This window comes from Calonectris borealis, chromosome 15, assembly GCF_964195595.1.
Source record: "Calonectris borealis chromosome 15, bCalBor7.hap1.2, whole genome shotgun sequence".
NCBI classification, from domain to species: domain Eukaryota; kingdom Metazoa; phylum Chordata; class Aves; order Procellariiformes; family Procellariidae; genus Calonectris; species Calonectris borealis.
In genome coordinates this window covers 21,515,367-21,528,112 of record NC_134326.1, presented here as the reverse complement: position 1 = coordinate 21,528,112, position 12,746 = coordinate 21,515,367, and the positions used below count along the sequence as shown (strand labels likewise).

Below are 12,746 nucleotides of genomic sequence, written 5' to 3'. Positions count from 1 at the left end.
CTGCGGAGCCAGGGCCTGAGCAAATGTAAAGTAACAAGTTTCCATTTAACTCAATTTTATACACCGTTACTGTATTCCTGCAGGGGCTTAAAAAGTGCGTCCCAGCACAAAGGAAATGGAACAGCAATGGCATTGCGTTGCCACTGGTGATTTCAAAGTTAGCTACACTGCGCCTGGAAAAAGAGTTTCCTTGTGCTGCAACTCTTCAGCAGGCCAGTTAAGCAGGTGATGCAAATCGGCGTAGCTCTGCCTGGAAGCCTCAGCAATAACGCAAGATGTTGCTCTCCTGATTACTTTTTGCCGAACCTCCATGCTTTGTAAAGCCACTACAGCAAGTTGATAATGATGCATGAAATGGAAAATCCTTCCGAGCACACCCAAAAGCACTGCGGATGTGCAAAGCAATCGCAGTGGTGCTGTGTTATTTGATGGCTCTTACTACACATGCGCCCACGCTAATGTATTCAGGCTTTCGCTGGTTTTAAATAGGTGCAACTCCACCTCTTGTAATGCATTTACTCCTGATTAACACAGCCTTAAATATGACTGGAGTCAGATGTACAGCAGTATTCAGGTCAGGCACAGAAAAAAGAAGAGAACGCTGTGGGACTAAAGATGAAAATCTTTAGTGGTGTCACTCCTCTGATTCAGATCAGCAGAGAATTTGGCCTAGTTACTTTCCTCGTTGACATGTCTACTCTCTGGGGCAGGGGCAGCCGGCTATTTTGAGAATAAAAACACTTTGGGAACACGTGTGCCACCATCACACATCAGCAGTAGTTCTTTCAGCATTACAAAACTTGCTGGAAATTGTTTGGAGAATTTTGAAAGTACGTTTTCAATACTTTTCTATTCATCTCCGTAGTCACAGTGCTACTCAAAGGTTAGCTGAAATAGCTGCAGGCAGTGGAGGAATCATAGAGAGATCACATGAAAGACAGCCTGGTTTCTGGAAAAAAGGGGTATTCAGCTCCACCCCTATACCATTACTCTGTACCATTTTGACCATTTTTGGGACATTAAATACTGGAAATAGCTCAGAAAGCATTTGGCTCAACATCTATGTCTATACATCATAAGGACTACTATATAATGCAAGCGCTTTAGATCCATCCTAACTAGAAAATGTAAGCTACATAATGCCAAAAATGTCATTAGAATGTAAGCACTGCATATAGCCATACTCCCAACATCCTTCATTCATTCCATATTGAAAACCAAAGATTAAACATACTGCCTCATGCACATTACACCATTAACTTTGTATTATAAATCAGGTTTTTTTTTTACTGGATTAGCTTCCTCAGCAGGTAGCAGTGAGATAAGATGAGATGTAGTACTGGTACATGGGAATCAGATCATCCTGAATTTAGTTTGGCTTAAACAGTTGTGGAACTAAAATCTCAGCTGACAATGACATCTAGGGATCTGAGCTGTTACAGGCAAATTGTTGCTTCCCTTGGAGACCAGTCCCCAGATTTATCATTCAAATGTAATGAAAGCAACACAACATATTTTTCTTAAAGTACAGCCCAACCATTCAGAGTTGCCCCTTACAGCAGTACAGGTTTTATTTGACATCTGTTGGCAAGTGGAGGGGCTTATTTCTTCAGTTTTATTCTGGGTCTTGTCTCAGAGGGACTCTGGAGATACTAAAGACCAGTAGCCTTACTGATTCTACTTGTTCTACTTCCAAAATAGGGCGGTTAGTTTGTTTTCCCTAAAATTGTTTATAAATTTCTTCATTCTTGATTGTTTGTAGCATATTTCAACCTATGCTCAGTAGGCTTTTCTTTGTTTATTCATATCTTCTCTCAGTGAAGTTCTGTGGTCTAATTTGAGCATCTTGGCCAAAGCTTTTAACATATTAGCTATTTCATTTGCTCTTAATTCAGTCATTCAACAATCACATCTGGAGCTTGCTGTAATTATGTGACTCTCCGGGGAGATGCTCTACAAAGCTCCACCAACATTTTCCAGTTCTTTACCAAATTTAAGCAGAGGTTTGATGTATTTTAAAAAAAAAAATTTAGTAATCTCTTTTTAATTGCTTCTAATTAAGTTACTGGAACCGTAGATGTCTCTGACACAATGTTTTCATTTCATATCACAGGTTTTCAAATTTTAAAATATGCATAGTTACTGCTCTCTGGGAGGAGAAAACCACTCCCAGAACTGGGAGAGCATTCTGCACTCCACACTACATGGTGCACCCTGTTCCAGTTCATCTTTTTGGAATAGTCTGTTATAAAAAATAAGACTTCTGTTTGTTTTTGGAAAAAAATGCAAATTAAACTTTAAAGGAATGTTTTAAAATTACGTTTTTTAATGTTCATTTTGGAGTTTTCTCATTTTACTTCTTCTCATCATACTGGATGTCTATGAAGACACCAACCCCTCAAACAACATAAAGTTTCCTTACCTGTGTACCAGCTGCTTGCGGCTTACACAAATAGCAGTTTCATAGTCATGAGTGACACACACTTTATGTGGGCTGCACTTCACCTTCAAACATGGATCTTTGGATGGATCAAGGGCTATAAAAAACCAAACATATTAAAAAAGAAAGTGAGAAATGCACAAAAAGTCATCTCTTGGCTGACAGATGACAACTGGTTAGAATGGACACTCCCACATCTGAGCGAATAAACACCTTGCCACTTTACAGTATGAGCCGTTGTTTTCAGACTGCATGTTAAACAGAGATGCTTAAGTAGAAAGATAGATGGAGACTGATTATTGAACAGTTATCCGAGTCTAACTTGGCATTCACATTAATATTAGACATGGTACTTTGGGATGAAGTTCTGGTAAAATAATCTACATCATGCTGTTTATTTCATAGAAAAGTTATGGTGGAATAAAATACACCCACAAGTAACAAAATTACTGGTATTTTAGAAGCTATCTAATAACTGACATATTGCAGAATGCTAATAAAATTAATTTCACAAATACTATTTAACAGGCATATTATTTTGTAGAAATTATTTTTAATTTTTACAGATAAGCATCTCCTGTACTTAAAATGCTTGAGTAGAAGAGCAGTAACAACAATAAAATAATCCTGGGCTTTTATACAACAACTTATATCACCAGCAGTGCTGTTGGAAGTGGGATCAGAGAGCACGATGAGTTGCTATCTCAGAGCAAATATGCCCAAGCTGTTGTCCCTGCTGATGCTCCCCAGGGAAAGTTCTTCCTCTAAAGTCAATCCTTACACTCTTTATTCTCCTTCTGACACTATCCAGTCAGAAGCATCCCTATCCAGGGCGGTAGCATCCCTGCTTTGGTCTGAGGCTTTGGTTCCCTGAGGAGCGACCACTGCTGCTTTGTCCTTTTCTCCAGTAGCCTAACAGGAGCCTAAGAGAACCTGGGGACAGACAGGGGCACATCGCCCAGAAACGTATCTTCAGTACTTCAGCCAGCCCCAGGATGAATAACACAGTGGGCAATCTTTACCTCAACAACCCTTAAGTTGCTGGAGAAAAGGAGGTGTGGCAGTACAGGGAGTTCCTCTCCCTCTAATGTGATGGATGATTTGGGGTGCTGCAGCTAGTCAGGAGTCTGGAAAGTGTGCAAAAGTGACATGCAGTGCTGCACTGGGAAGTGCAGGGTACTAGGGTTTACCCTCAGGTACCCTCCTTACAGTTTTGGTTAGAAAGATCCCATGAACCTTCCTCCTGAACACATCCATTTACCAATCCCCTGGTTAAAATCTGCCTCTCTGTGAGAGTGTGCTGCAAGGCAGCACGATAGGACTTGCAGGAGTGAATAACGCCGTACCCTGATGACGACGCAAACGTCTTGAAGGACTGCAGACAGAAAGCAATTACCAAAACTGGCATTTGGCCAGGACACAAGGATTAACACACATGCACGTGCGCACACACGCGCACACCCCCGCAGCTTATCCGAAAAGGGTACGTGGAGACTGAGATGGCACAGCGATACACTGCCAATATTGTAACAGGAGGCTCCTGCAAAGATCCCCATTTAGCTTGCGATGAACTGGTTTCCTCAGATGCAACAAACACACTCAGAAAGGAGCAGTGGGGGTCTGAGGAGCCTCCTCATTTTTTCCTCTAGACACAAAAATGACTCCTAACACTAAATGAAGAAATTAGCACACGGCACATTACACTAGTTTTTACTAGAACTGCACATACCTTTCCCCTCTCCTCAAATAAATGAAGATGTTAAGCATGTATCAGAGGCTTGATGTGGTAAAATGAGGATTTAGCTTGGGATCATCCTGTTTAGCACCCAAGGGAGCAAGAGGGTCTGAACTTAGTGGAGGCATGAGCTGCTCCTTCACAGAGGCAAGACGATGCTGGTGCCTTAGGCACTGGGGCAGACACTGGAGCAGCCTCCTGGTCCCTACAGAAGCTCAACAGAGGCAGACACAGTATTTGTTGTCCTGCCAGTGTGCAAGCCCGCCTGCTCCTGCCAAGTTTCTACAGACTGCTTCCTTAAATGAGTGGTGATTTGGTAATCTTTGAAATAAAAAAAGAGGAGCAATACGGTGCTATGCTGGATACCACTCCAATTAGAGCACTGATCCCACCTGGGAAAATCTCTTAGAAATACTTTTCTGCAATCAAGTCCCATTCGAAAGGCTATCTATCTGAATTCGTTCTCTTAAAAAAGGATGCTTCTAAAGATCAGCAATAAGACGTATCCGCCAGGATGAATTAGAAATATTCAAAAAATGGTTATGTGAATACTTTAGAAGAAGGGAAGTCACAGCCATACAGAGAAATTTCACTTTTGTTTAGGAAGTGATTTTCAGATAAGCTTTTTTTGGACATTATTTTGCCAAATGTTTCTCTTCTCTTTTACCTCTCCCTCCCCACATAATGGGATGCTCTTGGAAATGGGCAACTCTTAGTTTCATTTTTGGGACTGTATAAAGCTCTTATTGCACATTATGATAACTGAGTTTCCCACTTTTACTGAACGATCAGAGAAACTTTTAAAGGACACTATTTGAAGTATAAGAAGTTTCAGTTTTCTGTGTCCCAAATTTCCTTACAGGACAGCAAATGTACTTCCAACACGCAGAGGATGCTTCTGTTTTCCTGCAGTGCTGTTCTGTGTTGGTTTAAACAGCCATAGCTACAAGCTCGTACCACATTAACACCCGTTACACATTTGTGATGGGCAACTGCGCTTCACTAGTGCATATGTATTTAGTGGAATGCCTCTGGTGCAAGACAGGGAGAAATGAAAACAAAGGGTAAAAACAAAAGGAAAGTGTTAAAAGCTTTTTCTTTTAAAACCATTAAAACTGATAGAAAAGGTGAAGTTAGCAAGGAAGGAGAAAAGACCATCTGTTTCCTGCACCATAAACAACAAGGCATCAACGAGTTGCCATTAGGAAAATACATAAATACAAATATAAAAATTATAAATATAAATGTATAAGTATAAATATATAAAAATATAAATATATAAGTATAAATATATAAAAATACTTATATAAAAATATATAAGTATAAATATATAAAAAATGTATAAAAATGTTTGAGGGGCCAGTGTCTGCCCACTGAGAAGACCAAAGGCTGAAAGGCTCTTCAAGGATGTTTTGCTGTTGCCTTTTGGGGTCTTTTCTAAGTCAGACTAACTGGCACATGAGAAGTAGCCCATCCCCTGCTCTTTACATTCCCAGAACATTCTTAATCCTCTTACTTCGCTCCCACTGGAAACTGAGTTAAAGACTGAGGCAGATATTTGACAGGGATTGAAATGGCAAGCCACAATTTCCTTACCTATGTGTCTACCCAGCTATTCTTAAACTGCAAAACAGAGTGAGATACCCTCCTTCTGCAAAGCCTCGTGGAGGGTCACCAGATTACTGGTTCAGCGGGCTGACAGAATTCAAAGGTCATATCCACACAAAAAATGTCATGACCAGCACTTTTGCTGGCTTGCAGCTGGCCTTGCTCTTTTACTGGAGCACATGTATGTTGTCTGCTTTTGCTGGTGACACATCCTTGATGCAAAATGCTGCATCAACAGAAGACATTGTGCAATTGGCTAGGAGCCCAGGGCTGATAGCTGCCAACATTGCTGGGCTGCTGGAGAGCACTCTCCAGCCTTGTGCTCATAGTTTTCTATCAGCCAGAGCCTGCGTAAGTGGGGATATGTGTTTAGCCTTAAAGTCAATACTAGTTTGGCATGAATAAGAGAAGCAAGATTTAGGTCCACATGGTCTATATGACATCATGCACAGTTTCAATACTTAGCATTTTTTCATAGTAAAATTTACTCTAATTGAAGAATTATATCCATTTCAGGAACTCCTTAGGTCTTCTACGGCAATAAAAATGCATGCATTTCTGAAGCATGTATATTCTGAAATAGCATCACACGATACATTATTGTTAAAAGAAACACAACTTTGAAATATTTTGCAATTAAAAAAATTGTCTATTGAAAAAGAAAGATATTGTTGAATGGTCCTCAGTTTGAAGCACAGGAATGTGAAAAGATGTGCTTGGAAATCCCAGTCACTATTTCCTTTTAAATCAGGCCTCAACTTCTCTCTACCTCCATGTCTTGCTTCTAAAATCTGAAAAGAATAATAATGCTGGCAATAATAATAAATAAAGCTTTTCCCCACCTGTGTGTTGGAGGAATTATTTCATTCATGGTGGAAAAGCTCATGAAGATCCTTAAATGGAACACACTATAGAAGCATCATTTATTATTTGTTACAAACAGCCCTTACATACAGTTCAACACAGTAGAAGGAAGTTTATTAAATACAAGCAAAACTGTGGGCTTTTGTCAGAAGATATCAAAAAAATCCACGATCTGGATTATTATTTCTTGAGATTTTTTTTCCACTTATGCAGAATGCATGATCCATATGAACATAAAAGGTCAAAATAGGGATTTACATGCCTGCAAAGTTCCTCAACATGTTAAATAAGTTTGGCAGGTTGTTCTACTGCTAAGCAACACAAGCCCTAAGGAGAGCTCATAATAAGAGACAATTTCTGAAATATGCTAATCAAAGATCATGCTTTGTTAATCAGATATCTACATGACTAGGAGCAGATGCTCATCATCTGCAGAAGAAAAGACCCTTGGGAATAAGATGAAACATAACAACCAGATTTGTCATCACAGTTCTTTTTGTCCTAAAGCAATGAGTATGCAATCTTTGAAAGCTAAGAGCCAAAAGTACAAATAAATAAATGAAAGTGGGAAGAGGAGTGAAAAAAAAAAAGGAAGTTTTTTATTATAAAGATGTTATTTTATCAGCTTGAAAGGAAAACTACAGCCATCCCTTTTCTATGTTAAAGAGTCTGCATGTAGTTACTCAGGTCTGTCTGCTCAGTAATAGCAAAAATACCTCAAGCCTGGCTGTAATATGTGAACATTTTTCCAGTTTGTCTTTAGACTGAGACTGAAGATGAAGTTCGTTATTCTGACCTGACAGTGGCTGAGGATTGGTCCAAAATTTTTGGAGGGGATATGTGTCCAGCCAGTTTTGGAATTAAAGATTTCACATGAACATAAATCCTTTGATGAAATCCCAGTGCAGACACCCTGCCTATCTTTCTGTGAGTCCAGGCTCCATAGTCTCCTGTCCTGAGCGTTTCCCAAGTTGTTGAAATCCCTGCACGGTTGGTCTCCAAGGGAAGTATCCATCCCAGGAGACAGCTGCCTGAAATACAGGGAAATATAGTACCGCACATCTCTCAGTACAAGCATTTTCAGAAGTTATTTATCCTGGGAAAATTTAGAATTTCTGGCTTGTTGTCTTGGCTCAAAAGTGTTACTCTTCCTTACTTAACACCGAGATGTTTCTGCTGCTGACGTTTTTTTTCTGGCCAGCCATCCTGCTACCCAGAGCTCTGAAGTCTCTTCCAGTCTGGCAGAGCACAAGTGAAGAAGTGTTTAGATGGGCTAAAGTTTCTGCTTCGTTGGCCACAACACTTTTGTAGGCAAATTGTACTCTCTTGGTCTGCTAGCTCTATAGGTCAGCTGATTGCACTGCAAAGGGGAAAGGCTTTCATCTATCTGCAGTGACCCAAAACCTATGCCAGGCCCATTTACACAAAATGCAGTTGCAGGATCAGAATTCCTGTCATTAAGAGACACAGGACTTGCATTCCTTTTTTTTAGTCAAGCTTTTATTATGCATAGCAACCTAAGTTCCCTATTAAAACTATAATCTCCTGTGGTTACCTCACAGAGACCAGAATAGTTGGTAAACAATAAACACCAGGGATTGCATCAGACCATTAACAACATAACCTAACGGTATGTTGGCATCTCTTCCCAATACCAAATGGGTTGCAAACACCAGTTGCATCCCCAATCCCTTTCCCTCCCAGCTCCACAAAGCAGACCAGAGAACGTTCGCTTATGAACTGCGCACACTTTCCTCTCCCCTCCCTGTACCATTCACCAGAGGCTGTGAGTTTGCAATATAAATCAGTGTTGGACAAAGACCTAACAAAAGTGTTTGAGATACTTTTCTATTACATTTCATGTTTTTATATATCACCGCTATAAAAGAAGACTTATGACTTGGAAGAAACTCCTTAGTTCAGACAACGGCAGTACAGGGAGAAGTTGCTCTATAAGACTGTAGCTCTATATGCTGCAGCTGTGGGTCACTGTGTTAATCACAACAGAGTAAATTTGTTTTTCACACATTTGACTTTAAAAGCGTGATAACAAATAAATACTTTCGATGTCTTGCAGCAGTGGATGTGTAATCCTGCAGAAATTGTACAACTAGTTCGCAGCAAGATTTATGAGCTTGATTTTGTTTTTATGACCATTCATTTGGGGGAAGAGAGTAATTTCAAAGGCATAGATGTTTAGTGGAGCTGAAACAAACTACAGAATCAAAGAGAAATGGCATTATGTAAATATTGGGGTTTTTGTTTTCAGAATTGCCTGACAATAAGTACTATGATCACTCAATGACAAAAATACTTCTGCTTAATGAAATGTCAAGAGCAGTTGCTTTTATGCCATCCCCTTGGAACTGTTCTGCCTTACACATAAGAAAAGAAGAACATCGGTTGAGAAAGGTATGATGAACTGAAAAATGGGACCTGCTGTCTTTGATGCAGAGATCCTAGTGCATATTTTAAGACAAAGAAGATTGATAATAAAACAAAGCCTCTCAATTAAATGATGCATTACATTATAGGTGTGCATTTCAATATTATCACGTCTTACTTGATTCCAGCAATACTCCACAAGCAAGCACCAGAAGGAGAGCACAGCTCCTGGCTGCACAGGCCAGCAGCCAGGGCGCGGGGGTGAGCAAGCTGTGAACGCGAGCTGGTCTGGGCGGCAGGCGGCCTCCTCGCCTGGCTTCCTCCCCGCTCGGCATGGAGCTCAAATGGCAGCTAGTGTCAGACTTCAGATCTAAGAGGCAACGTTTCAGAGCAGCATCTTGTCTTCATGGAGACAGCCAAGGAGAAAGTGTGATCAAAGCAGGTAAGTAGTGACTTGGAGGAATTTTACTATATACTTCCACGAAAACTGTCGTATAGCAAACGTGGAAGAAGCCATGCAGCCAGCTGAAACATGTATTATTAAAAAGCTCTACAAACTTTGCCCTTGATTTTTGCTAGGAAAAGGGCATGTTTTCAACACGTGATGGCTAACACATGATGGCTAAAAACAGTTTTGGTTTTAATGTTTCAGTTGTTTGAAGTAAACCATAGTCTTCCCCCCAGAATTAGAGCTTCTACTCAGCTTTAAAGCAGATGATGAATTTACGCTTTTTTTCCTTAATGTGAACTCGGCCATACACGTTGACTTAAAGAGCACTCAGGTGAACGTTGCTCTGCTTTTCTGTGAAAACACGGTAGTTGTCAGTGCTCCAGAGGTAAACGCCAACCAAGCCATGTGCGTGGAGCTTAACCCAAGTGCAACGGGACCACCCCACTGCCCTTGTATGAACAAGACCCAAGTAAGCCTGTGGTGGACTTCCAGGCTTTTACAGCCATTCAGAAGGTTTCCGCCTATACCCTTTCCCCAGGATTTCTTATTTTACAGGTTGGTAAGAGGCCACAATGAGTGGCTAAGACTATCTTATTTATTGGAGCTGAGTGTAACATTTCTTCTCAGAGCTGGTATTGTTAATAAATCTGGTTTTTAAAAATGTTATTTAATAACAGATTACACCACCCCCCACTCCACCGTATCAATTGCAAATAATTACCAATGCTTTTTATTCTGCTTTTGCAAATCTTGGCATAAATCATTCTGCTTCATTAGGGAGAAAATTGGTGTTAGTCCTCCCCCAAGTCTAGGGGAGAACATGTCTTCGATTAGCAAGCTCAGATATTTAAAGTCTCTCTTTCTCTTTCGCATGCTCTCTCTCTGCATAATTACTCAGAGCAATTTGCATACAGAAATCAATTCAGCTGAAAATGAATTACTGTAGGCCTGAATGTTTCAAACATGTATGTGAATTATTTTCAGTAAATGGAATTTCTCAAGGCAGTTAAACAGTAACATCTCAAACTGTCAGCATTTATTCCATCACTGCGTAGTATTTTTGTAGAGTTTTTTTTGGAGCACTCTAACGTTTGAGTGGCTGAAGATGTTGGTATAGTGCACAGAAACATCTGTTTTAATTTTTACAGGCACTTTCAAAAATCATTTCTTATAACTGATATATAATTGCTGTTGACATTGCTGAGGGCCATCCAAGGCAAAAGATGCTTCAAAGGACTCTAAAGCACAGGATAAGAACCCGAGTATTTAAATAAATTTCCTTGACAAATATACAGAAATCTGATGCTGTGAAAATAAGTGAAGAAAAGAAAAAAAAGATAGGACTGTAAGTTAGGAAATCTGCTTCCATTGGTGGGTGTGATAATCAGTCACACCATCACTGTAGGTCTTTGGCTAGCAACCAGTAAAGAGACATGTACAAGACCAAAGTCGATTTGCTAAAGAGTCATAAAAGAGAAGTTTCTGGTTTGATTTCTGACAATGAATCGCTATGATTTATATCTCAATATACTGGAAATGTATCTCAAATACTTCCCTACACTGGGGCAGGTTTTAAATATTTCATATACTTAGGTATGTTTAGCTAATACATTTATCTTTTTAACACTTTCTTTTGAATCTGAAAAAACAAGCATCCACTGGAAAAAAGCAGCTGTCATATACAGCTCTGTACTTGCTTTGTTTTTCAGCTAGCACCAGGTGCACTTTTCACAAACAGATCTCCTGCCTGCAAGGGAAGGTTCAACCAGCACACGAGTACGGAGCACCGCACCGGTTCAATAAAGGGTGATCTGGCATCGGTGCCATAATGCTGCTCTAAACCCCAAGCACTTGCTCTATGTGATAATTTGTGCTGGCATGTCTCATACCCGAGGGTGTGCATGTCCTGGTAAGCTGAAGCAAAACAGACCTAAAAAACCCACAGACAGAAGGACGTTGGTCAGATGTTCCATTCCATTATTAATTCCGGGAAGTAGTGAGGGTTCAAAAATAACCCCATTCTCAGGGACTCAGAGTGCTTTGGCATATATTTAATGACAGCAGCTCTACGGTTTTTGCCTTGGAGCTCCCAAAACCCTGGGGTGATCCCACTTCAAGCTTCCTGGGATGGAAGTAGAGAGCTTCAAAAGATCGCTCTAATCTTTAGGTGGTGGAACATGAGAAAATGAAGAAGCCTCTGCTTCTGCCGTGCAGGGAGGACATGGTTCTGCAGCATCTGTCTTAACAGATCCTCAGCACAGGAGCAGAGCTGAAAACATGACTGTTCCCTTCGGTCAGCCTCAGCTCTGTGCCTGCTTTTCAAAGGCACCCTGTAACAAAGCAGTCAAGCGTCCCTAACCCCAGGCATCCCGCCACTCACTCCAGAGGGTCTCCACCACACCAGCTTTTCAGGGCTCTGCCAAAGCCGGCGTGGCTCCTGCTGCTGGGGCTCTCTCTGATTCCACCCCCTGCCCCTTCGGTGCCTCCAAGCCCAGCCATACCTCTCCTGGAACGAAACGTGCTCCCTCAGACTTTCAAGCTCAATTTTCTAGCAAACGCATGTGAGGAAAAGAGAAGAGAAAGCACTTGGGTCTCCACACGGGTAGAACTGGCTAGCTGTAACATCTTGTGAAACGACTATAAGTCAGATTTTAGTTCTGTAAGAAGCTGAGGCTGCGTTTTCCATATCTGTGATTGAACTTGGGTCCTGTGATACCAGCACCTCCAGATCCTAGTACCAGAACAGAACTTTGGTTTTCTCTTCAAAAGCCAGCAAGATTTTGTTCCCGTTGCTGCTGGGGAAATACTGAAGACATAAACTACAAAGATTTTAAAAAATTAAAGCCATACAAAAGACTCCAAATTATTATTTAAAAAAAAAAAAAAAGTAAGTAGATTTAAGATAACTTTGAGATACTGAATGCTTGGCCTTGACAATCCTCTGGTAATTTTGAAATGACAAATATAATTTTCCCTGTGAACGGACCTAGACTGTTTCGGCTTTCTGCTACACTGGAGTGAATTATCATTTATTTAGTGGGATTTCATTAATACCAATTATTTTACTCCAAGGCCAATGAAAACAAAACAGGTTATACCTTCTTCAGAAAATAATATTTCAAATTATTAATGCATAATTAAAGATACATCTTTCCCATTTCAGATGAATACAAACATATATTTTTATTTGCTTGGAGAGAAGTTGCATCGTATGTCGTGAGACCCTTCTGTAATCCTTCTGAGGCTGTTGTAATTTATACTTC

The 12,746-nt window shown here is 40.4% G+C and overlaps 1 protein-coding gene across 1 annotated transcript in view; it reads right to left on the bottom strand.

Moving 5' to 3' along the window:
* Positions 1 to 12,746, bottom strand: part of SPOCK1 (SPARC (osteonectin), cwcv and kazal like domains proteoglycan 1) — a 318,418-nt gene that overhangs the window by 126,896 nt on the left and 178,776 nt on the right. Inside the window, exon 4 of the mRNA XM_075164638.1 lies at positions 2,423 to 2,537. Coding sequence (XP_075020739.1) covers positions 2,423 to 2,537 — 115 coding nt within the window. The remainder of the gene's footprint in view (positions 1 to 2,422; positions 2,538 to 12,746) is intronic.